The sequence below is a fragment of the Leuresthes tenuis genome, unplaced genomic scaffold, assembly GCF_036924035.1.
Source record: "Leuresthes tenuis unplaced genomic scaffold, fLeuTen1.0.hap1 SCAF_10, whole genome shotgun sequence".
Classification (NCBI taxonomy): domain Eukaryota; kingdom Metazoa; phylum Chordata; class Actinopteri; order Atheriniformes; family Atherinopsidae; genus Leuresthes; species Leuresthes tenuis.
Window position 1 is genome coordinate 23577059 of NW_027325364.1, and position 22622 is coordinate 23599680.

At 42.7% G+C, this 22622-nt stretch overlaps 1 protein-coding gene across 1 annotated transcript; it reads left to right on the forward strand.

Moving 5' to 3' along the window:
• Nucleotides 1-828: 828 nt before the first annotated feature.
• Nucleotides 829-21346, forward strand: emc2 (ER membrane protein complex subunit 2). Its single transcript, XM_072394804.1, has 11 exons — nucleotides 829-901; nucleotides 1579-1692; nucleotides 3502-3566; nucleotides 4612-4697; nucleotides 6224-6281; nucleotides 10462-10547; nucleotides 10783-10842; nucleotides 13985-14066; nucleotides 14294-14404; nucleotides 16061-16165; nucleotides 21147-21346. The coding sequence occupies exons 1-11, from the start codon at nucleotides 862-864 to the stop codon at nucleotides 21231-21233; spliced, it is 894 nt and encodes a 297-aa protein (XP_072250905.1). The 5' UTR covers nucleotides 829-861; the 3' UTR covers nucleotides 21234-21346.
• Nucleotides 21347-22622: the final 1276 nt, after the last annotated feature.

Consider the following 22622-nt stretch of genomic DNA (forward strand, 5'->3'; position numbering starts at 1 on the left):
CTTAGAGGGATGATGACATTTCATCATTCTCTTTTATAACGTGCACTTGCCCATTATTGATGATGCCAGTCTGTTTTAGCATATCAGTGTACCTCAGAAATTCGTCCTGTTGCACTTTCACAACAGAATAGCAACAAAATATGCAATGGTAGGATATGACATTACATCTCTGGAACGTCTCTGTAGGCAAGTTTGTACAATGTCCACATCAACAAGTTTGTGATGTGGTAAGAAAGAAGTGTGAGAGCAAGCATTTACAGTAATGAGATGAGAATCGCATAGAATCCTGTGGGAAATCAGGATTAAATGGTATATGTTCTTGGACTGTATGATTTACATTTTCTCAGAAAATATATCATAAGCTCTACAGACCGTGTCATTTCATACTTTGATGGCGAATCATATAAAAATTGAGGTAGAGTACAAAGCACAGCAGCCCACTCGTTGTCATGCTATATGTTGCTGATTAATGTCATTGTTGTGGGTTTGCAAGTGTAGTTTTACAGTACACTGGAATTAAATTAGTTAAGTGTTTAAATCAGAAAGTACAATATTAGTCATAATGACATAATCAGTATTAACTCAGTCTGAATGCAAATCATGACTAAAATGTTCGTAAAATGATAATATAAGATAAAATATACGATTTGTTTTTGTGAATCATAGATTTATAGAACAAAAGAAGATGAATCCACCATGATAACACTTCTATTAGAACTATAAATATTGCCATTTTTATGACTATCTTGCTCTCAATGATGACAAAAATAATTGTAATAATGATGGAAATAATATGTCCAACACGCCAAAAACTGGCATATCTGTGACGTAGGCATTACGTATGTTGTCGTATGAAAAAAAATGGCGTCTGTGTCAGAAATGTACGACGTGGGTTGGGAAGGTAAAACGATATATTTATTCTCCTCATCTGTCACTGTGGAATTGTTTCATATTCTTTTTATACATTGAGAGTTTTCTCGCGCAAGAGCACGGTGCAGAGTCCTCACTGTTTCTGAGTTAAAGTTGGAGCGCTGAAGTCAGCGTTTGAACTACTTAGCTAATGCTAACTAGCTTGATGTGCTAACCTGTCAGTTTCATGAAGTGGCTAATACCAGCTTAATTACGCTCGAGTTTAACCTAACTGATTAAGTTGTCTGAAGAAGCAGTGGGTGTACAGTGTATAGAGTCATTTTTTTGTGACTGAGGAAGACACACAACGTCCGTTAGCATGTCGTCATGTAGCGACAGTCCGCAATGAATACGGCTAACGACAGTTACTATTGCTTAAGTTACGTTTTGGTCCTTTGAAAAACCAGTAACAGTAATATCAGCATGAGACCGTAATGGTATTGTGGCTACTTGTGCAAAATACGCACCCATAACGGTTGCACACATAAATACGTTTATATTCTGTAGCATTTAATGCGAGTTTGAAAAGCTTTAGCAGCTTTTAGCTCTCGTGTAATTGAACACTGCCTTGCTAAATAGTACATTACACACCCATAGAAACAAGTGTATTTTAAGTGTTATTTGTGATGCGAACAGTGTGTCCTTATAGTTGAATGTCTTTGTCTGCAGAGATGAGAGACAAGCTACGTAAATGGAGAGAAGACAACAGCAGAAATAGTGAACAAATAGTGGATGTTGGTGAAGAGCTCATCAGTGAGCATGCATCGAAACTTGGAGATGACGGTAAGTTTGTTCAAACCATATTAATCAGTACACCATTTTAATTCTCTCTGAATCTTTTATCTTTTTGTAGCAAACGTTCGGGCTATGAGAGGAGACTAGAGAATGAGATTTTTCCTTTAGCTGTCATTGTGAAAATAGGCCAGGAAGGACATGATGGTCTTTGTGATCAACTTACTGACACAATTAAATTCTTTATTACAAATTTGCCAGTTAATTAGAATAAAGATATTAAATGTTAACCAAGATTAATGTTTTTGCCTTGCAAATTTTTTCCTTTACCCCTCCAATCCTGCCATCCTGTATTTCTAAATGTGTATTTTAAGCAACAAAGTTGTCTACCCATGTTCACCTCATCACAAGAATCCTAAGATCGCATTCAGATCTGTTTGTTTAACAGCGCTGGCCAGGGTCTTCAATGGATTTGGATTTGACATTTATAAAAATGTCTGCATTCTGAACATTAACTTTAACAACACTCATCTCAGTATTGTAACATGGAACCAGCCACAATACAACTTTGATCATCTCTATGTCTTCTTCCTGTGTTTTCTCCAGCATTTTCCTTCATATAGTAAGAGAAGAGAAATGTATTCCAAATACTTAATTTGGCAGGAGCACAGCGCTGGACTTTAACTTAAAAGATGTGAACTGTGCAATTGGCATGGTCATGGTTTCCTTTGTAGCATAATTGTTTTGCTGCATTACACCATAGAACTCTTCCTTTCCCCCCAAGTCATAATGATTCATACAGTCCTTTTAGGAGGCGCATAAACACTTAACGTGGCATGCTTTTATTGAAACTAGCTTTTAAATTGGCTGTGAAATGAGATGGCAATTATGAGAGCAAGAGCTGGAACCATTGAAGCCAAAAAAAGCTCTGAAACATTTGTTTGTTTTGGACTAATCTGTCAGTTTTAGATTTAGTTTTTATTTTTCTCTCCAGTCAACAGGGGGTGTTCATTTGGCTGAGCACATCCAGTTCGCTTGTCAAAGCTGACTGTTTAACATGTTGAACTGATTCCATTAATTGGCTACTGTAGCCAGGCTATTAGTCAGTATGTTATAATGTCACAGTCGACTGAAAGAATAAACAGTTCATTGTGTCGTAGCTAACCACAGAGTTAAACATTAAAGGACTGGTTGTGCTCGCTCTGTCCTTCTAAGTGCCTGCTGTGGAAGGATATGAAAGTGATTTCCAGGTCAAGACTTGTCATAACTTGTCATACATCTTGTCATATCATTGTGTCGGTCCAACCAAAACTGAACTTTTGAAACGTGTGCAAACATCTTAGTCCGAAAAAAAATTTCACTTCTCAAAGCCAGACTGACACGCAGGTAATGTGGTTGGAGCTGAATTTTTCCTGCATGTATACAGTCAAGTAGACTCAAACTGGTCTCAGCGCTCCACTCTTCCCAAAGAAGAAGAAGCTCATGACTACAAAGAAAGAAACCGCAAGGATTTGCATCCTGTTCTCTTGGAAAACAGTCAAGCTTCTATTTGTACAGCCAAATTGTCATTAAAGCTCTCATTCACATATTTTGCTGTTTCCTTCGTCAGACGGCTACGTACATTAGAAACTGATTGGAAATTGGTCCATTAAGAGCCCACGTCGACTCGCTTTCACTTAAAGCATTTCCAGTCACCTTTCTTTGACAAAATCCTGATTTTGTAACCACAGCGTCATAAGACAAAATCGCCATACAAATCAATTAAAAATGTCTCTGCTGTGATGTTGGTGCGTGTTACACCAGACAGTGGAAAAGAAGGGCATTAACACTGTCTCCTTTGTCTGTGTCTCTTCTGGCCAGTTTGGATTATTTATGAGCAGGTGATGATTGCAGCGCTGGACTGCAGTCGGGACGACTTGGCGCTGGTAAGTTTTTGCCACACTTCCTCACACGCCCAAGAGCTTCAGAAGTAATCGTTCATTCTGACTCAGCCAGTCCCGCTTTGTGGCACCCGCGCTGCCAAATGTGAAATTCAAATTTTTTATTTGGCCAAGTAATATTACTCTGTCTGTACTTTGGAAAAACAGTTTACAGAGAGCTGGAATTAGAGGGTGTTAGAAAGGAGTTGAGAAGCATGCTTCAAGTGTTTGCTGAACTTGGAGTTAAACACTTTTTCCCTTCAAATTAATTTGCCATCGTAAAGCTTTATGCGATTTTTATGAGTTTATGATTTAAAATATTCATATCTGTGAAATAAAAAAAATAAAAAACAAAAAAAAACCTCAACTGCCGCAGAAGGAAAAAAAGATAAAAGTAATAGACATTGTTAATGTCCAGTCAGCATGAGTAACAGTGATGGCTTCTCCTGGCACAGCGAATTACTCGTTGAGTACAGAGAATGCAGAACTATTAGTTATTAGAATGGGTTGCCTTTTGGCTGTTGTTTAAACACAGCTCCCAGATGTCAAAACAAAAGAAAATGAACAAAGAAGCAAAACAAACGAAAGAAAAGAAGACCAGACTTGAGCTGAAGGACAGCGAAAAGCATCCAAGTCACCCTGCAGACGTTTCCATAGTTCAGGATGATGCTGAATGTGTTTGAAACCATTCCTCCCCCCTTTTCATTATGATGTGAGCTTACAAATTCCAGCTCTATGTAGCGGAGGCAGAAAAAGTGGCCGGGTGAAAATCCGCATACTCCTTTTTATAGTTATAAGTGTGGTCGCCCAAATGAGTAACAGAAGAACAGCAGAATCTCGTAAGACTGGCCTAATGACGGTCTGTTGCATGAGTGAATTATGTTTGTTTAGCTAAAACATTAAACAAATAGTTATTCATTCTTTTTTTTTTTTGAAGACTATCACTTTTTATTGGAAAATCTTGGCCATCTGCATGAAAAGAGAAAATTTCACATCAAGTCAAACGCCGCCTTCTATAATTGGTCTCTCTCCTCTGCCCACATCCTTGCAGACCTGTCTACAGGAACTGAGGAAGCAGTTTCCAGATAGCCACAGAGTGAAGCGATTAACGGGCATGAGGCTGGAAGCTTTGGAAAGGTAAGCATCGGGTGCTAAACGCTCCAGAGAGAGAAAAAAAAGGCACTGCCTCACTGTTATGTGTGCTACTTTGAGAGGTTTTGGGGGAGAGAAAGTGTTCGCAGATCCTAAGTGGCTCAACGTCAATGGGTGTGTTTAAGTAGTGTGTGCGTGGGGTATGGTTTGTTTATGTTGGATCCCCCAGCATTCGTTTTGGGGAAGAGGTGACTGGAGAGAGCAAAGATTCGGTGCTGGGTAGTCCTGTGGCCCCTTAGCTTGAGTCAGGGATTCCCGGGAAGGAAGTGGTCGGATCCCACTGTTATTCTGAGGGTCCTCGAGTAGTTTCTGGTTTCTGCTCCTCTATTCTTTTCTTATTTTGTTGCTGTTTTTTGTTCCCCCTTCTGTTCCCTACCCCTATTTTTATCCTTTACCATCTTGTTTTGGTTTCTGTGCTACGAGTATGTCCCGGCCCTGTAAATATTGACATGTCGCCACAATCAGAATATAGAGCTTGTGGGAGAAAGATAAACAGCAGATATTTTAGGATGAACTGTGCTGAAGTAAGCGGGAATTCAATCTGTTCATTAACCCCGCCCGATTCACCTTTGCTAGTTTATCAGTTATGTCGGAGTTTATGTGATAATTGAGAGTGATTGCTCCGGCACTGTCAGATTAAATAAACTGCACACTGGGGTCAAGCTTGAATGATACAACTTCAAACAGTAAGGCCCTTCCCCTCTATACACACGCACACACACCAAACACACACACTTGGTTCTTGAATAAATAAAGCAAATCAAAGTGGCTCGTGAGTGGTTGCCTGGTGCCATCTGAAATCTCCCAAAGTGTGGCTGAGTAATAAAGTGAATGTGAGGGAAGCATCAGTGCTGGAAATGGGGCTGCTCATTGCTAATGGGAACCAGAGTTGCTCCTGTCTGTTGTCGGCTGTGGGCTGGACGCTCTCTGATCACAGAGCTGCTCTTTCTACTAAAACATCAGCATTACAGATCGGCCTTTTATCGAAACTAAATATTCAAGATTCATGCATCAGTGACTGATTTGACAAGTGCAGCACAAACACCTCCCGTTTCCTGATACGATTTGATGTTTACAGCTTATAGATGTCCCCTCGAAACACAATCACATGGCCTCTATGCAAACATTTGAGCCGAAAGAATAAGTTACCTGCAGATCTCAACTGATGTAAATGTAGCAAATTAGTTTTGTTTATAGGTTAATCAAACGGAATACATTCAAATGAAGAAATCTTGAAAACGGTGTCCTTTGTTTATGTCGGTTTCATGACTCATTGTGAAGGGATATAAACCTCTCACAATGGGAGCTGTGTGACCGGCAACATAAACTGGAATGAGTTTATTTATTGGTTTTGATCGCCGCCGATGTCTGCTCAGCCTCACTTTAAACACAAACTTGTCATGTTGTATACACAAACTTGATTACCTTGAGCTCTGTTTAATTTTCCAACTACCTAATTTTACACACGAACAAAAACCAATTTGTATTCTTTTGTTTTTGTCTTTGGGCAGATACGACGAGGCCAACAAGCACTATGATGCCATTCTCCAGGATGACCCCACCAATACGGTAAGGGGCAAAGAGAAAAGTCCCTCTGCTTAGCGTCACACTTTGTCTCACATTGTGGTCTCAGCTCTTTGGAGGGCTTTAAATCTGTCAAGGCGCTTTGGTGTTAGCAGTAGGGGGTTTGCAACGTTAAACTCCCGTTGGCCTTTGTGGCCTCAACCACAGTGCTGATCAGCCTATCACCCACTCAACTGAGAACTCGTGGAGGGAGGGGCTGGGGGTGATTCATGGTGTTAGTCAGTGTTAGATATGTTTAGTAGAGGTAAAACATAAATAAAGGGTCTGGTCTTTGAAGGCGGTTATTTATTGGACCTTTCAGACGGCCTAAACTCCTGTCCCTCCTTCTCCTTTGTCATCCATCGGTTTCAGGTGTAAAATCCGTTGGGCACTAAGCTGGGAACACGGAAAAGCCTGCAGTAAGCCTGACGTCTCTGAAGTTGTAGCTATATTCTCCGTCTCGATTTTCTATTTATCACTGTGAAATAATCTTGCACGCGTAGCGTTTTTTCCAATCCCACATCCATAAACACAGTGTACCTGCTGTTAATCGTTTCCACATGGACACGTCGCTGTGCAAGAAATTGGTTTCAAAGGGTTTTAAAAAGAAGCCTTTACTTTATTTACTCTGGCTACATCCCTCCCCCCCAAAAAAAGATGTTGTACAAGTTTCCTGTGCCATGCTGCCATATGGATCTGTTTAGATTTGTTAATTTTTTTTTTTTCCCGAGCCTGTGCTGAGTGAGACACACTTTGCAGGCATTTGTACTTCGTAGATTCTTCACATTGTCGGCTAATAAAAAACAAACAAAAAGAGACTTTACTGAGACGTTAGAAATGACGTGCACAGCGCCTCACTTGTTCGTGTGGTGACAGAGAAATGGGCTTCTGTTGCTGTTGAAAGTCGAACTGGCACGTCAACATTAAAAGCAGGTTTCCACGGGCAGTAAACGCTAGTGAATATGCTCTTTTGTAAAGCAGGGGATAAGATTTGTGTAAGTCGCATGAAAAAAAAAAACACGAATGAGCCATGGTGAAATGTTATTTTCAATGAAATTTGGTTTTTAGTTCTCCACAATAATTTTAACACCCATTGCAGCTGTTGCCTAAAAAAATGGTCTTGAATTTGGGTTTTAATGCTTTTTAAGAAGTCCAGCATGAAGTCATAATGCACTATTACATTTTAAATACCACATCCAATGGCATCGTGTTTAGTTTTCCGCATGGAACAGTCTATTGTAGGCTAGAAGCCAGAAATACTTACTGGTCTCATCAGTGTTAACACGGTAAGATAACCAGGAAAGTGAGATAAGAAGAAGAATTCTGTAAATTCTTTTTCCAGCCAGGAACCAGTTCCAACATTGATGAAGGTATTAGAGCCAACACTGTCCCTGAAGAAGAAGGGTGGGATTGTAAGAGGCCTATGAAGGACTGTTAACCAACATCATTTTGATTTCTAATCTCATTATCGTTGGTCTGCGTTCCTGTATTAGCTTCTCTTTGCAACAACGTTTTGTAACTGCTGAAAATTGCTCCGCATCCATCTCGTGTTTTGACAATGGGAGGAGTAACTTCAGTGACTCCCAGGGCACCTCCCCAACATGGCACACACCTAATGAAGACTACAGGGACATCCTCGGAAAGGGAACGGCCCGTTTCCTGGTCTCTGCACGCAGGAGACTGCCACCCTTGTGAGCTTGAAGTGTCAATCAAACCTGGGACTGGGAATGGAACAAAACACACAAATACGTCCCCTGTTCCTGGGATGTCGACCATGAACCTTTTTCCCACAATCCTTGTTGGAATATTGACGGTGGGTGGTGAGGAGACATGGTGACATCATTTAGGTCACCTGTCTTGGGGCGAGGAGAGTCTCCTAACATGATCTTTACAAGAACTGGGCTGAAGATGGGCCTTAGAAATGGCGGAAAATTGGCGACCACAAGGAAGACTTGCGAGGCATCCCAGAATGCGAAGCAGAGATTGGAAACTGAGCTGTTGTAATTACAGGCTGTGGAATAGATGTGGTACCCATTAACCAAAATTGTTGAATCAACAAAAATTGCTCAAGGTTTTTTTTTTTTTTTTTTTTTTGCCATGGCGCTTTCCAAAAAATGCTTCAATCTCTTACCCCTTCCATCGCTTAGTATGTTCCAGTACCTACAGCAATGGGTTGGCAAAATTCTTGCCTGCTTACATGAATGCACCCCCCCCCCACTTTTCATTATTGCTTCTTGTGAGCATTTTTAGAACGTCCTCAACACTTGTATACGGGCTTGTACAAGTTTAACATTGAGTGGACTCAACGATTACATGAATATTTGATTACACTGCTCCCACTTTATCCTAAATGTTCACGAGAAAGAATTAGCCCATTGTAGCCACTCCTCAGAAGCTTATTCTGAGGTTGAGCCACAGTAACATTTACAAATATTATGGAATCTTGAAAAGAAGTATGTGCTCTGAAATGCAAAGCTTTTTTTTTTTAGCAGTTTCACATATGTGTCGTGTGCTCGGTGAGCCACTCTTGTTCTGATGTTTCTTATTATAAAGGCAGGTTGCGGTAGGTCGCAGCCCAGAGCCAGGAGTGATGTTAATTATCCAGTCCTCACTCCTGAAGTCTCCTCAGAGCGCTAATTAAAAAAACGAAAATCACAACAACAGAGGGCTCAGACCCGGTGCCAGTTTTTTTTCTGGATCATTAGTTAGAGAAAGAGGAGTGGTTTTGAATTGCCGCTCGTTTAATAAAGTGCCGGGCGACTCTTCTGGACTACCAACTTCCATATGTTCCTTTGAGCACCGAGTGGCTCTTTATCTGGGAAAGAAGGAACCCCAGGGGAGGGACAAATCTTAAGTGTGGCAATGGCACAAGTGCAGAAAATAATTGTTTTATTTATTCATTTTCCTTTACTGCTTTACCTGTTTTATTTTTTGCTAGTAGAAGAGGAAAACAACAACTCACAAGCTTGTACTTTAGGCTGAAGTGAGTAGAAATTCCTGAAATCCACATGGCATCAAGTCCTGCTGAAGTTGATTAAATGAAATGGTGGGATCTTTGTCTTATAGCCAGAAGACACCACTCTTTGTTGCTTGATTACTTCAGAAGATATTTTACTACTTTTCTCTCATGTTGCCTTTCCACTTGCCTCATATTCAGCGCTATCGTTTCTCAGCAGTCGGGTACAATGTGTTTGGAAAAAGAACAGGAAAAAAACATTCTTTTCTTGTTTTATGAAGATGTTCTCTTGTTGCCTTTTTGCCTTTTTTCTCTTAGAGGTTAAAATATTGCTTGTCAGTTGAGGCTGCAGTATCTCAGCAGGTCTCTGTCCCAGCTTGATGGATAAGTGGATTTCTTGTGATGGAAGTGTCAAAGGAGGCCCAAATTTACAGCCCCTTAGACATGACTCATACACAGCCCTCAATGGCTTTGGTTATGAGTATATGAGAGGAAGCCCCACTCAATCAAGTGCCAGTCCATAAATAAAATGGACTGTGGCTCCTAATGGAGCAGCAGCCTCCTGTTAAGGTTTTCACTTACTATCAAAAGGAGGAGGATGAGGAGGAGGGTAGTGAGGAGTGAAGCATTTGGAAAAGTCAGAGCAGCAGGGGAAATACTTTTTAATTCAGATTGATGAGAATCTAATCCACTTTAAGGTCAGTTCAACATCAAAAACAACAAAGCGGAAAGCAATTTTTTAGCTGATGTAAGTCAGGCTTGTGCAGCGCTATATGCGTGCTGTGCCGGCAGGAGGACAGGCGTTGGGGATTGGGGGAGTGTGCCATTTTCCCCACTTGGTAAGGGGATGACTCACCACTTTATCTCAGCCACTGAGCTCGTTCCAGCTCCCAAACATTGACTCATAATGTGTGCCCATCTCGTGCCAGACATGACCACTAACCATCTCCAATTATGTCTCAATGTACGTTTAAATCCCACGCTGATGACATTCATAAACTTGAAAAAGTTAACGTTATCTTCTGAAGTGTCTTTTATCTTCATGGCTGCTGTAGTGCACCACACTTCTGACTACCCTTACGAAAAGTGATTCTGCGTCTCAGCGGAAGTCTGGAAGGGGCCGTGGTGCTCTGCAAAGACATAACTCTTAGCCTCACTCGGGCTATTCACCTCCTCACACAAACACTTGAGCAGCGGAGTTCCTAATCCTGTTTACTCTCTTTTCTACAGGCAGCAAGGAAGCGCAAGATCTCTATACTGAAAGCCCAGGGGAAGAGCGCTGAAGCCATAAGGGAGCTCAATGAGTATCTGGAGCAGTAAGTGTTCTGTCAGTGGGGGAGAGGGCCAGCCACCCCCTCCACTTCATCTCCTCTGGCTTTTATTTTAATTAAAAATGAGTCCACTTCCAATAGTGCTGGCACATCCAGGCTGTCATTAGTGCTATTGTAATAAGCAACGGCATCCTTCCATTTTTTTGCTTTTAATATGTTTGAAATGCACATGCTGTTTTGCAGGGTTTGAGGAGGAGAACTTAATGTAATGTGTTTACAGGTTTGTCGGGGACCAGGAAGCGTGGCACGAGTTATCAGAGCTCTACATCAACGAACACGAGTAAATATATTTCTGTAAATGAAGTTGTTCCTCACCATGAGCAACTCCAGCTTGAGTGTCTGAGCTGCATCAGAATGTGGTTCATGTAGCTTTAGGTTGACTGACTTTTTTTTTGCATCTATTCATCCATTCAGGCTTGCTGCTCGATGTCACTGCAAAACCAGATTTCCCCCATTATCCACTTTTCTGTCTGTTAAATCAGTATACACCTATTAATAGCTTGCTTTCTTTATTTTGAGGTGTCACTCACCTTCAGTCAAACTCATTTTAGCTTTTAGACAATTTAAGGGAGACATTTCATCCACCTGTAATAGTTCATTTGAAACTTTAGAGACCGCATCTAATGAAGTTATGTGACAGGTATTTGGCAGTTTTCAGTTCAAAACAGCACCTGGAAACAATGACCAAACCAATGCATAGACTCCTCCAAGCTGAATAACAAATTAATAATGTCAAGAGCCAGACTCCCGTGAGTTCAGACATTCCCAGAATGCTGTTTATTGTGAATATACCGTGTGTGAAGTGGTTATTTAAGTGTCAGCTGCTTCTTCAGGGACAAGCACTTGTCTTATAAAACATATGCTGTAGTAAGGCAGCCGCATGTTCACGTTGTTTCTGCCAGTTTAACAGGACCTCAGATCAGACTGATGGCTTGATCACTTGAGGGCCATTGGATGGCCACAATGGAAGAAGTTGAGATTCCTAACTCAGCCAGGGGTCTCAATGGAGCTCTGTCCATGTTTGTCACATAAGAGTAGTTTAATAGGATTTCAGTCCTAAGCCTCCTCTCTTGTGTATGAGAGCTGAAAGACTCGCTGGCCTCCCACTGATATCTCAGTTGCCAAGGAGCATTGTGAGACAGACAAGAGCATCGTAACAAAAAAGATAATATTGTTTGTGTCACCTTTTATTGTCCGGGGCTCAGACGTTAGTGAAGCAGCGTCTGCAGTTTGACTGCATTTTTCGTTGTACGTATGCATATATATATATATATATATATATACATACATACATATGTGTGTGTGTGTGTGTGGGCACACTTTACTCTGGTTGCTCCGGTAGGAAGACAGTGGCAGCAGGAATGTGTAGCACAGTAAGAAGGCTACTTATTGGATATTTCATGCTTTTGTCTGGGAGGCTTTACTGCTGTAGTAGCCAGAGGAAATCCAAGGGTGAGAGGATTATCTCCCAGCTTATCCCAACACTTCTAATATCACACCATTCACTCCCACAGCCCCTTATCTGCAGGCGTGTCAATTTCTTTGCTTTCTTTTCTTTATTTTGGGTTACAAACTCCCTGTTTCCCCTCCTCCTTCTCTTCCGGATAGCCAGGCATTATCGTCACTCTTTTCCAGGGGGGGCAGAACGGGACGCAGAGAGAGAGAGAAAACACTTGCTGTGAAATTCCCAGGAGAAGGTGGTGGCGCTCATCCCCCTCCGAACCAGAGAAAACAGTTTGATGGTGAAGCACGCAAGAGAAATAAACTGTCCTCAACTTGCTGCACAACACCCTGGAGGCTTGTAGTAGATGTGTGTATCTGGCTTGCTGTTGATGGAGTTGTTAGACGCACCAGTATCAGCACATTAAGAGCAGAGTTAATAGGCTCTGAGTGAGAACTGTTAAACAGTCCTCATGTCTGTGACGTTGAGACAGGAGATTTTTTTGCCCGTTAACAGTAATTGCACAGAGCCACTGTTTGGACCGTCTGCTGGCTTCGATTCTGACCCAAAATATGTGACTGGTCATCCAAAATCATATTACTAAATAGTAATAATTTTTCAGGACATACTCCCAGGTCTAAATCCATTTTTGTCTTCTACACAGTCAGAATGTTGTATTAAAGTGGGGCAAAGCCACTGCTGATGGTTTTACTAACCTCCAAAAGAAAAAAAATACATTTCTTACACTCTCACACATCATAACGGCTGCAATCTTCCTCAAGCTGTGCGGTTAAGAGCGAGCTTAGGATCCGTCCTACCGAGCAGCTTGGTGATTGTGGGGTTAGATGACTTAGAGGAAGAGTAGAGGAGGTAAGGTTCTGGCTCTGGTACAAGATCCTGGTTGATGGCTGATGGAGCGGCTCTGTTGCAGGCCGCGGCCACTGCACGAGCACATCTGAAAGTCTTTATGGAGAGGAAGTGGTAATTGTAAGCAGCCCCCAACCCTTCGAGCCCTCTGATCTCCCCCTCTGCTCGGCTCCTTCCCACTGTTTATTTCTTTCCTTCTGTGTCCCCACCTTCCTTTCCTGGCTATGCTGTTAATCTTTCAACTAGTTACTGAGGCAAGATGAGTTCTTTATGTTGTGGTGTGCAACATTTGGCTTATTTTCCTACACACAACTCTTAACATAGCATTTCCATTATTTTCTCAACAGCAGTGTAAAACACGGCTTGTTTAGAAACATTTAAGATCTCGCAAAGCAAATTGGAAAAAGCTTTGCAGAATCACTCGCTTTGTCTACAAAGCTCCGCTCATGCTGTTGTTGTCTGCATGCATAAGCCAGTCCGGCTCTCTGTTGGTGGGTGTGCATCGGCCTGCGTGCGCTCGCCTGTATTTTGTTAGGTGTACAGACGTTTTATTGCTTTGTGTTTAATGATATACTGTATCATAGCTCCTCGTTTTGGCCAAGTCTTGGGATGGGAAAAGTGTGTATTAGAAGTGGAATTGCTGCAGATTAGTGTGAGGTCAACAGCTCAGCAGCGTGCTGCTGAGAAGTGATCTCATCTGAGTACAGACACAGTGTGCCAGCTCTTACTGTAGTGCTGACCTCAGGAAGGTAGTTAACCACACATTTAAGGCAGAAAAAACACACAGATGCATGAGATTGATCTTCAGTGTCCTCAAAGGAGGAAGAATCGCTACACCAGACTAGGCTCACCTTTGCCAGCAGCCCGCACTAAGTACCCTTTACTGTCAGCCTGTAAATAAACATGGCCATCCGTTGGATCTTTCCACATTTCTGTAATGTACCTCGTAAGTCTGCTCCTTGTAAACTGACATGAACCCCATGTCGTTTCTATTCAGATTTATACCTGTAAATTTATTGGCCGTAGATGTTGTGCGTCACAGTCGAGCAGGCTAAAGGATGACGCGTCCGCAGCTGTATCAATCGCCTTACTGTTTGCCTTGTCATCTCCACAGCTATGGAAAAGCCGCGTTTTGTCTGGAGGAGCTGATGATGACCAATCCTCACAATCACTTGTACTGTGAGCAGTACGCTGAGGTAGGTACGCGCCTGGATGTCCATCATCAAAATGTGTGTGATGGGGGGGGGGGGGGGGGGGGCCAGACCCTCTGAGAGACACTTAACGTCACTGGGAATACATGCTCATGAAAGAAGATGTGTTTACTCTGGGTGGTCATGTATTGCTTATCCAGATGGCATGCTGTCATTGCTTGAGTTGCCCTTTAGCACAGCTTATTGGCCGTGTTTAATGCCTCCTCACACAGGTGAAGTACACTCAGGGGGGTCTGGAAAACCTGGAGCTGTCCAGAAAATATTTTGCCCAGGCACTGAGGCTGAACAACCGAAACATGAGGGCATTGTTTGGTCTGTATATGGTGAGTACTGCTTTGCATGAAGAAAAAGACAGAATAAAAAAGAGAGGAAAAAAAAAATCGGCAGTCTTTTTTTTTTTTTTTTTAACCCTGTGGTTTATCAAGGTTGAGGTTGACCACAGTGTGAGTTCAGACTGCACTCTGTGTGTGTGTTTTGGGGGTAGAAAGGAGTGGCTCTCAAACAGGTTAGCTCACTGCTGACTCAGTGAACCCCAGCATCAGAAAAGTCAGCTCCTCTGGAGGGCTTTATTTTAGCAATAACCCTGCTTTAGAGAGACTTTACGCTTGACTTAGATAAATAAAGAACCGACAGATGAAGCAAAAGACACCGGAGCAGTCCAAGCTCAGCAGGTATTTTGCTGCAAATTATCCAATCAAGTGCCAGTTTGATTGTGGCACTTGGCAATATTTGTTTTAACAGGGTGTTGTCCGCTCGTGCCAGTGCATTATATGTAGGGGAAACCTGACATAAAAACACAAACAAAGCATTGCAGGGAATAAAAGGTACAGAGGGGACTCAGTGTTCCCCCCCATTAGGCACTGGGATTCCTCAGGTAGTTCAAACACCACATAAGCAGCCCAGACCCTCTGAAACCACACAAAGATGGAGGCGGCGAGTACACAAGGAGTGGCGCGGGGTCACATCTCAGACACTCACCTCTGTTAACTCTCAAGCTGGGCTGGAGACAGATCAGCAGTTTTATTACAAGTCATCCGCTGATATTGAGGTCTTAAACGAATACCTGAGGTGGGAGTTCTTTTTTAATCGGTCACAGATCAGCCTTAAGAGTGCAGTTTGCAGGTTGTCAGCTAGCCGCTGTGGTTCAAATCTTGACAGGTGCAAGAAGTTCAGTGAAAGGGCAGAAAACATTCACCATCTCAAAGCATCTGAGTCAGTGTGACAGTGGACTTGGTAGCACTGACCACAGTCGGGTTGTGGGTTGGTTCCTAACAACACATGCGTGGGGATTCCCCTCCATAATGGTGCACACTGTTATTCAGGGATAGCCTGTCAGGGTTGACATCATCTAAACTGAGGTTTTCTTGAGTTAAAAAAAGAATAGAAATCATAATAAAATAAAATGCTTACTAAAAAAAAAATACAGATGCCAAACCATTTTCTTGGGGGCCAGGTTGATTGGTGTGTAGTTAAAGTTTCAGCACACTGGTAGGGAGGGCTTTGAAGTGCAGGCAGGGTAAGCCCTCTGGGGTTTTCAGTGTGGAGATGATGGCAGGAACATGGGAAAGACATGGGATTTGTGGTTCAGAAGGGAGCTGTCGGGGCAGGCAGAGGCAGTGATTCACAAGGCGCTCCTTTCCCTGAGCTTTGGGCCTTTTACGAAACATACAAGGTCCTTCCATCACCAGGAATCGATGGTGTTGGAGAAATTAGGCCCCGTTAAGTGACAATTTACGTATGAAGCATTAAAACACTCACTTTTTCCTCCCCATAAATGATTTCCCCTGTGTCATCAGGCCAAGGTCTGTTTTTTCTCTTCACTCTGCCACAATGACTGGTGGAGTGGTGGATGGTAAGAGTGGTTGCACATTCATCTCAATTACGCTTTTATTGCTGTTTCACCAAGTTTTGATATAAGAACACTCCTTCCTCTGTTCTCTCCTTTGCTTCTTCTTCCTTTTTCTATCTTTTTCCTTTAGTCTGCAAGTCACATCGCTGCCAGCCCTAAAGTCAGTGCCAAGGTGAAGAAGGACAATATAAAGTATGCTGCTTGGGCTGCCACTCAAATAAATAAAGCCTATAAGGTGAGTCACAAGTTGATTCTCACCTGCGTTGTTCTCTCTCTTTTGCGCCTCCGTCCTCTACTACTTTGATTTCTTCAATCGCCAGACACCGAAAACCACCAATCAGAGTTATTCACACACAGTATCCAGACACTCTGAAAACCCCCCCATTTTCATAAAATGTGAGAAGTATTCGCCACTAAATTACCCCTAAATGCACAACGGTCCTCATGGCTGTTTTTGATTTCCAATATTTTAATAATAACAACCCTCGTGTATTTCAGTGTGTCTGGGTACATTTACTGCTAATGTGTTGATTTGAGGCTGTAACATCTGCAAGGGCTTTAAACTACAAACTAGAAATGGGCTTCCTGACAAGCCAAATCTCAGAGAACATCACTAAACTGGAACAAATAGTTGGGTCTCTTATTCTCTTCTTTCTCAGAATGGGGTATCCTGACCGTTTGATTGACATAAAAACAATTAAGGAAGTCTATTTATACCTTTAAGTCTTATTTTTGACCTTTTGTTGTTTAAGTGGCTGTTCAACAGATTTAGTCTTCTTGAAGAAACTGAATTTGAGCCCGTTTGCTGCTCCAATTTCCAAAAGTTTAAAATCTTCTATTTGACTGTCTTAAGTCTGCAGAAATGCACAAATACTCATTCTTTGCATCTATTACAGAACAAAGCTTATTGAAATGTTAATCGAAAAGCAGCCACAGTGACTTTTGATAATGTCAAAGTAATTTTGGATATTGCAGAAGCATCAATAACTCCGACTGGAGTTGTTTGAAAATGATTTAACACAGTTGGGAGCCAAACTACTCCTGCATGCACGCGATCAATCGGACTCACCTGGGGTCACAGAGCAAAGAACCGTTTACATCTGGGGGTTGGGGGACGTGACCACGGCGCCCTCACATTTTGACCGCCATGTTTAAAAAGCCAGAGCCAGTGCAGCATTTAGCCTTCAAACTGCAACAAGGAGGTGAAGTCGAAGCAGCGTTGCAGGCACATGACTTTTATTTCACCTGCAACCTCGTGTGGCATAGAGAGACGTTCACAGCAGCTTGATTTTCAATCCGTGTTTGGAGCTACTTTTATTAATGGCGTTGGGTGTTTCAATTAAGCCAGCTTGGGTTGAGAGATCCCACTTGACACAGAACATATTACTCCTGGCATCGCAGGGAGCTTTAAGAAACACAAACTGTTGTTTAAAAAAGCCTTTAAAAACTTGACTGTTGATATCAAGACATCTGTTTTATAGGAAAATGGACAAACGCTAATAAGCTGTTGTTTTTGTGAAGATAAACTGTGGTCCTCCACAGAGACTCTGAACACACTGGAGGGAGGGTGAAACGCGTATTGAAGAGTTTAAAGTGATGTAATGTCGTGGCTCTTTGGCTGTGGAAAACCAAACCGGTTCTTAACTAGAACCAACTGGCTCTAGCACCAGCCCTGAACCAGGACTGGAACTGCTCTGGTCAAAAAGCGGTAAACTGGCCTTCAACACTGTGTGATGCAGACTTGGTGGGTGTTTTTAGATAGAATGCGGCAATGACATCCGATCAAAAGTTGTCACTCAAGACACATTCTAATAACCAGGTGTAAAACAAGCTCGAGCAGTCAGATATGTAGTAAGTGGCTCGTTGCTCAACATGTGTGGGAGCTGTTGAGTGTGAGGCTCCCCGCTGAGCCTCTAAAGGCCTTGTCGCACCACACTTGACTCTACTTGCCCTGTAGGCGCATTTCACAGCGGAGCCCTCAGACAAGTCTGTCGGAAATAGTGAGCCAAGAATCGTGGTGGTTAACGCCGGCAGCTCCTACAGTCATTGAAGAGATCTGAGCTCCTTTAGGTTCGAGTTAAAATGAAATGAAGCGTCATCAATCATGTACAGCTTGTTTTGCTCACAGTGTGCACTCGATAGGTTCACATGTAGTCTTAGATCTTTTTTTGTGAGGAGAAAGAAGTGGAACGGGTTTGGTCATCAATATTATTTAAACAAATGTCTCCACACAAATTATCACTCAGATCAGTGTTCCTCCTGGCCTCACCTCTTTCCTGTAGAAAAGCTTTGAGCCCACTGGGGGACGAGATGAATATCTCGGACTGCTACGTTTTAATCGTAAATCAAAGTCCCAAAAGAGATATTTTGAGAACAACTATTAAGGGATTTCATCTGAAAGCGGTTACAGGAATTAGACAGTAGCATAACCAGTAATGTAGCACACGTTTCCTTGCTTAAATATTTTCTTTCCTGCTACGAGTGTTTGGGAGAAGGTTTACCCACAGACAGGGAACACATCTGTGTTCAGGGATCTTGGCTGTTTGGAACCAAACGCTGTCTTCCATGCATCTGAAGCAGTATGACCATTTAACTGAGAGTATAAAAATGTATACTGTTTTTGTCATTATGCTTCAGTTTGATTCTTCTTGTAGTAATTAAAGCTGTTTTATGTGCTGCTGGTGTAGTCTGACCCCGTGTTGACAATAATGAGAACCCTCAGTCAGTCACACCTTTGTGCTTCAGGGAGCATTTGAGCTTCATCCCTCTCCTCCAACTTCTTTAAGCTGCCTCATGTACATTTCAGATCTGGTGTGTGTGTCCACATCACACACACACACGGCGGGGGGGGGGGTTACTCTGTGACAAGTTAAATGACAAGGTGGAAGGTTGCCTCCATTTTTTCTTTGCTCCCACATCCAGTTAAATGACTTCTGAGGTCTTTTAAAAGGTACCATCAGTGCGGGCCTCAGACAGCTGCAAGCCGCTCGTGTCAGTCGTCCAGTTTTATTAGACTTCAGTACCTGGTGATTGTCATACCTCAGTGTTAGGAAAAGGTGGGCAGGTGAGCACAAGTGGGAGCAGACGTCGGCGAGAGGTCACGACTCACTGGAGCTCATTTCGAAAAAATGTAATTACTTGTGTGGGGCCAGTTGACGTGCAAAGGATGTGTGGTTTGTAGGTGCAGGGGCTTTGACGCAGGGCTACATAACTCGCCCTCCTGCCCTTACTCCCTAAACAAATTCTCTGATTAGCTCCTCTGTCACGGACGACAGGCTTCCGCTGCCTCATGACTCTATTATCAGATGCTCTAAATAGATGTGGAACTCTCTGGTCTGCTCCTCCTGTTGTGGAGAAGGGCAGGAGTTAATGTGATGGTCTCACCTCAGGCTGAAGAGATAATTGACTACTTGGCCCAGAGTAATGGCGCATTAGGCACCAAAGCAATTAAATGCACTGATCATTACAGCTACACTACACCATCTCACTCACACACACACACACACACACACACACAAAATCTAGACGAATGAGTCATCCTTGGAAATTACATGGCCAATTGTATACCTTAGCCAACTGCCCTCTCTAAGCTGGAGTTTGGCAAAAGAGGAAGGAAAAAACTTTTGCTGTGGAAATGGCGTACGGGCGGGGTTAAGGATACACTTAGATCCTGTTTGTAGAAGTCTGGGCAGGGCCAAAGGTGAATGAATAAATGTGTCAAACTAAACAAACAGTTTGTTCTTTTTTTTGTTGTGAATAAAGGATTCAGCGTCATCTGTTTTGTTACGTGAGGCCACAAACAGGTTGAGGATGAACTTCCAAAACAACAAGTTTTCAGAGAGTGTGTGTATGCAAAGTGAGAATCGGTGCTCAAAATTATGCCAACAACACGTTTCCGAACAGTTGGGTCAGAAGGCGTGTGATGAAAATCAGATGCCCACTGTCAGGAGAATATCATGAGGATATAAGATAAGGAAAGAAGAACTGTGTGCAAGAATGTTTTACAGTGTTGGAAGATTAAAGGACACTGGGGGAGGCCTCCAATCTTTGCTAGTTCTATCCTCTGTATGAACCTTGATCTACTGCACAAAGAAGTCTTGCATGACGTTATGATGTTAACTACATTGTACTTCAGTCAGCAGAGAAACACTTCAGATTTCTGCTGTCAGTGAACAGTTTGTTTTTACATCTTACAGATGTAAGAAATAATTCAAGCATGAAAAGAAAAAGCTGGTTCGGAGGAGCTGCCACATTCTCTGGCCTAAGCTGATTTAAGATGGGCTGAAACAACAGTAAAAAAACAAAACAAAAATTGTGTGGGATGACCAATTTAAATCTAAAAATTCTGTTTTGGAAGTGCTGCTCGTAATCCCCTCCGGGTTAAACAGGAGAGGGGCCGCGCTGCCTGTTATCAGCTTACAGCTCAAAAGCCAGTACGTTGGTGTGCGTGTTGGCTTACTTGGCGTGTGTAACATCTGTATTCACCTTTAATGTCCCGACCTGAATTATTTTGGAAAGACGTTTCGTAACGACAGAGTTCTGTCTGAGGCGAGGTGATGTGTAACTGGAAGAATCCTTTGTTCTAGTCCAGTCTCTGTGCCCGGAGTTAAGGACATCGTCTTTCCTTTTTGTGTTTTTTGAGGGGATGCCTCGCCCGTTGCTAAATTAAATTGGGTAGAAAAAAGCGTGTGCATATGCGCGAGTATTCTCGTCCATGTTTGTGGGTTATGATTTGCGGCCCTTCCTGTGAAACTAACTGGACACAGAGTGGGGTGTTATGGACTCTTTTCCCAGAGGCCATGGAAGTGGCCTAATATGGGCATCCTGTTACTGAGCACACTCTAATCAAAAATGGCATTTATGCAACATCTGAGGAAAAACCCTTTGATGAGAGGTATTATTTTACTTAGCGTGACCTATTTGCAGACTTGATCTAATGACCACGCTTGTCTCAGATTATTTCGGCTTCTAGCTTCTTGCCCTCCAGTTTTCAAACGGGGACAAGGATGTTTTTGCTCAGTCGGTGAAGCGTACCACAGAGTGAATGAAGCATCGCTGCCTCTGTGAGGCCGTGTTCAAGTGTGTTTCGTTCTCCATTACTTCACTTGGCCGAGAGATCTAATGAGTTTATCTTTTTTCTTTTTTTTTTTCCCCTTTTTCTCCCTCTTTCTCCCCTGGCGCCTCTCTGCCTTTCACCTTCCTCATCTGACATGCAGCTGGCCGGTCGTGGGACCAAGGAGAACAAATGCTCCACGAAGGCAGTTGAGGAGATGTTGGAGTCCATGCAGATCACCATGTCTTAAACGTGCTTGGCCACACCTGTCTTCTTTACCCGTTCCTGTTCCATCGGAGCAACATGGCAGCTCAGACAGCCTTGTGATTAGACCAGAGCTGGAACTTAAATTTAAAAAAATAATGTTTTCATCCCATCTAGTTTTGTTCTATAACTGTTTGAATTTGACAGAAACCTCATTAAAATGAGCTCTACGTAGTATTGACCCAACCACACTGGACCGTACCTTCACCTCATCCCACGTTCTTCTAGGTTTGGCCTGAGCTGTTGCCACTTGTGGCCGCGTTCACATGAAAGCTAACACCATGTGACCAGGAAAGATAACAAACTGTACAGTAAAATGCTATTTATAAAAACACAGTGGAGACCCCACCTGTCTGCACTGACTTTGTCTTCTGTTTCCATACTGTCTGTAAATTAAACGAATAAACCTTTTTTTCAAATCTGACATGTTTTTGTAGCGGTAGAACTCATTTCTGGGTGCAGTGTGCATTTTTCTTTCTTGAATGAACATGTAGGCTATCAGTTAATATTTGTTCTTCTACTGTCTGCCAAATTTCAAATCTGACGATTACACAGGACGTGTTTTTAAAAAAAAATAAAAAATTCTTTGTCACCAACTGCAGCAAACTGAAAAATCCTGTCTGCATTTCACTGTTCATGGCATGTTAACCTGGGATGGCCTGTCAAGCTGGGATGGCCTGTTAACCTGGGTTGGAATGTTAACCTGGGCTGGCATGTTAACCTGGGATGGCCTGTTAACCTGGGATGGAATGTTAACCTGGGCTGGCATGTTAACCTGGGATGGCCTGTTAACCTGGGATGGAATGTTAACCTGGGCTGGAATGTTAACCTGGGATGGAATGTTAACCTGGGCTGGCATGTTAACCTGGGCTGGCATGTTAACCTGGGATGGCCTGTTAACCTGGGCTGGCATGTTAACCTGGGCTGGCATGTTAACCTGGGATGGAATGTTAACCTGGGCTGGCATGTTAACCTGGGATGGAATGTTAACCTGGGCTGGCATGTTAACCTGGGATGGCTTGTTAACCTGGGATGGAATGTTAACCTGGGCTGGCATGTTAACCTGGGATGGCTTGTTAACCTGGGATGGCTTGTTAACCTGGGATCGCCTGTTAACCTGGGAGCAGAGACGTGTAAATCCCGTCAGAGGCAGGTCTGAGCGGTACACTGGATCACTCGTATTGTACAATCATTTGATGCTCAGCTGTTCTGCTTCCATTTCTTTTGTTTATTAAGAGTTGTCTCATGATTTGACTCTCAGGCTGATGGACAAGTTGAGTGTTGAGTTTATGGTCTTTTTTTGGGGACGGCTTTTAAATTTAAAGAGGTCAGAAGCTCAGAGCTAAGCGGGGAAACTCGTTCCGCTCAGTTTTTA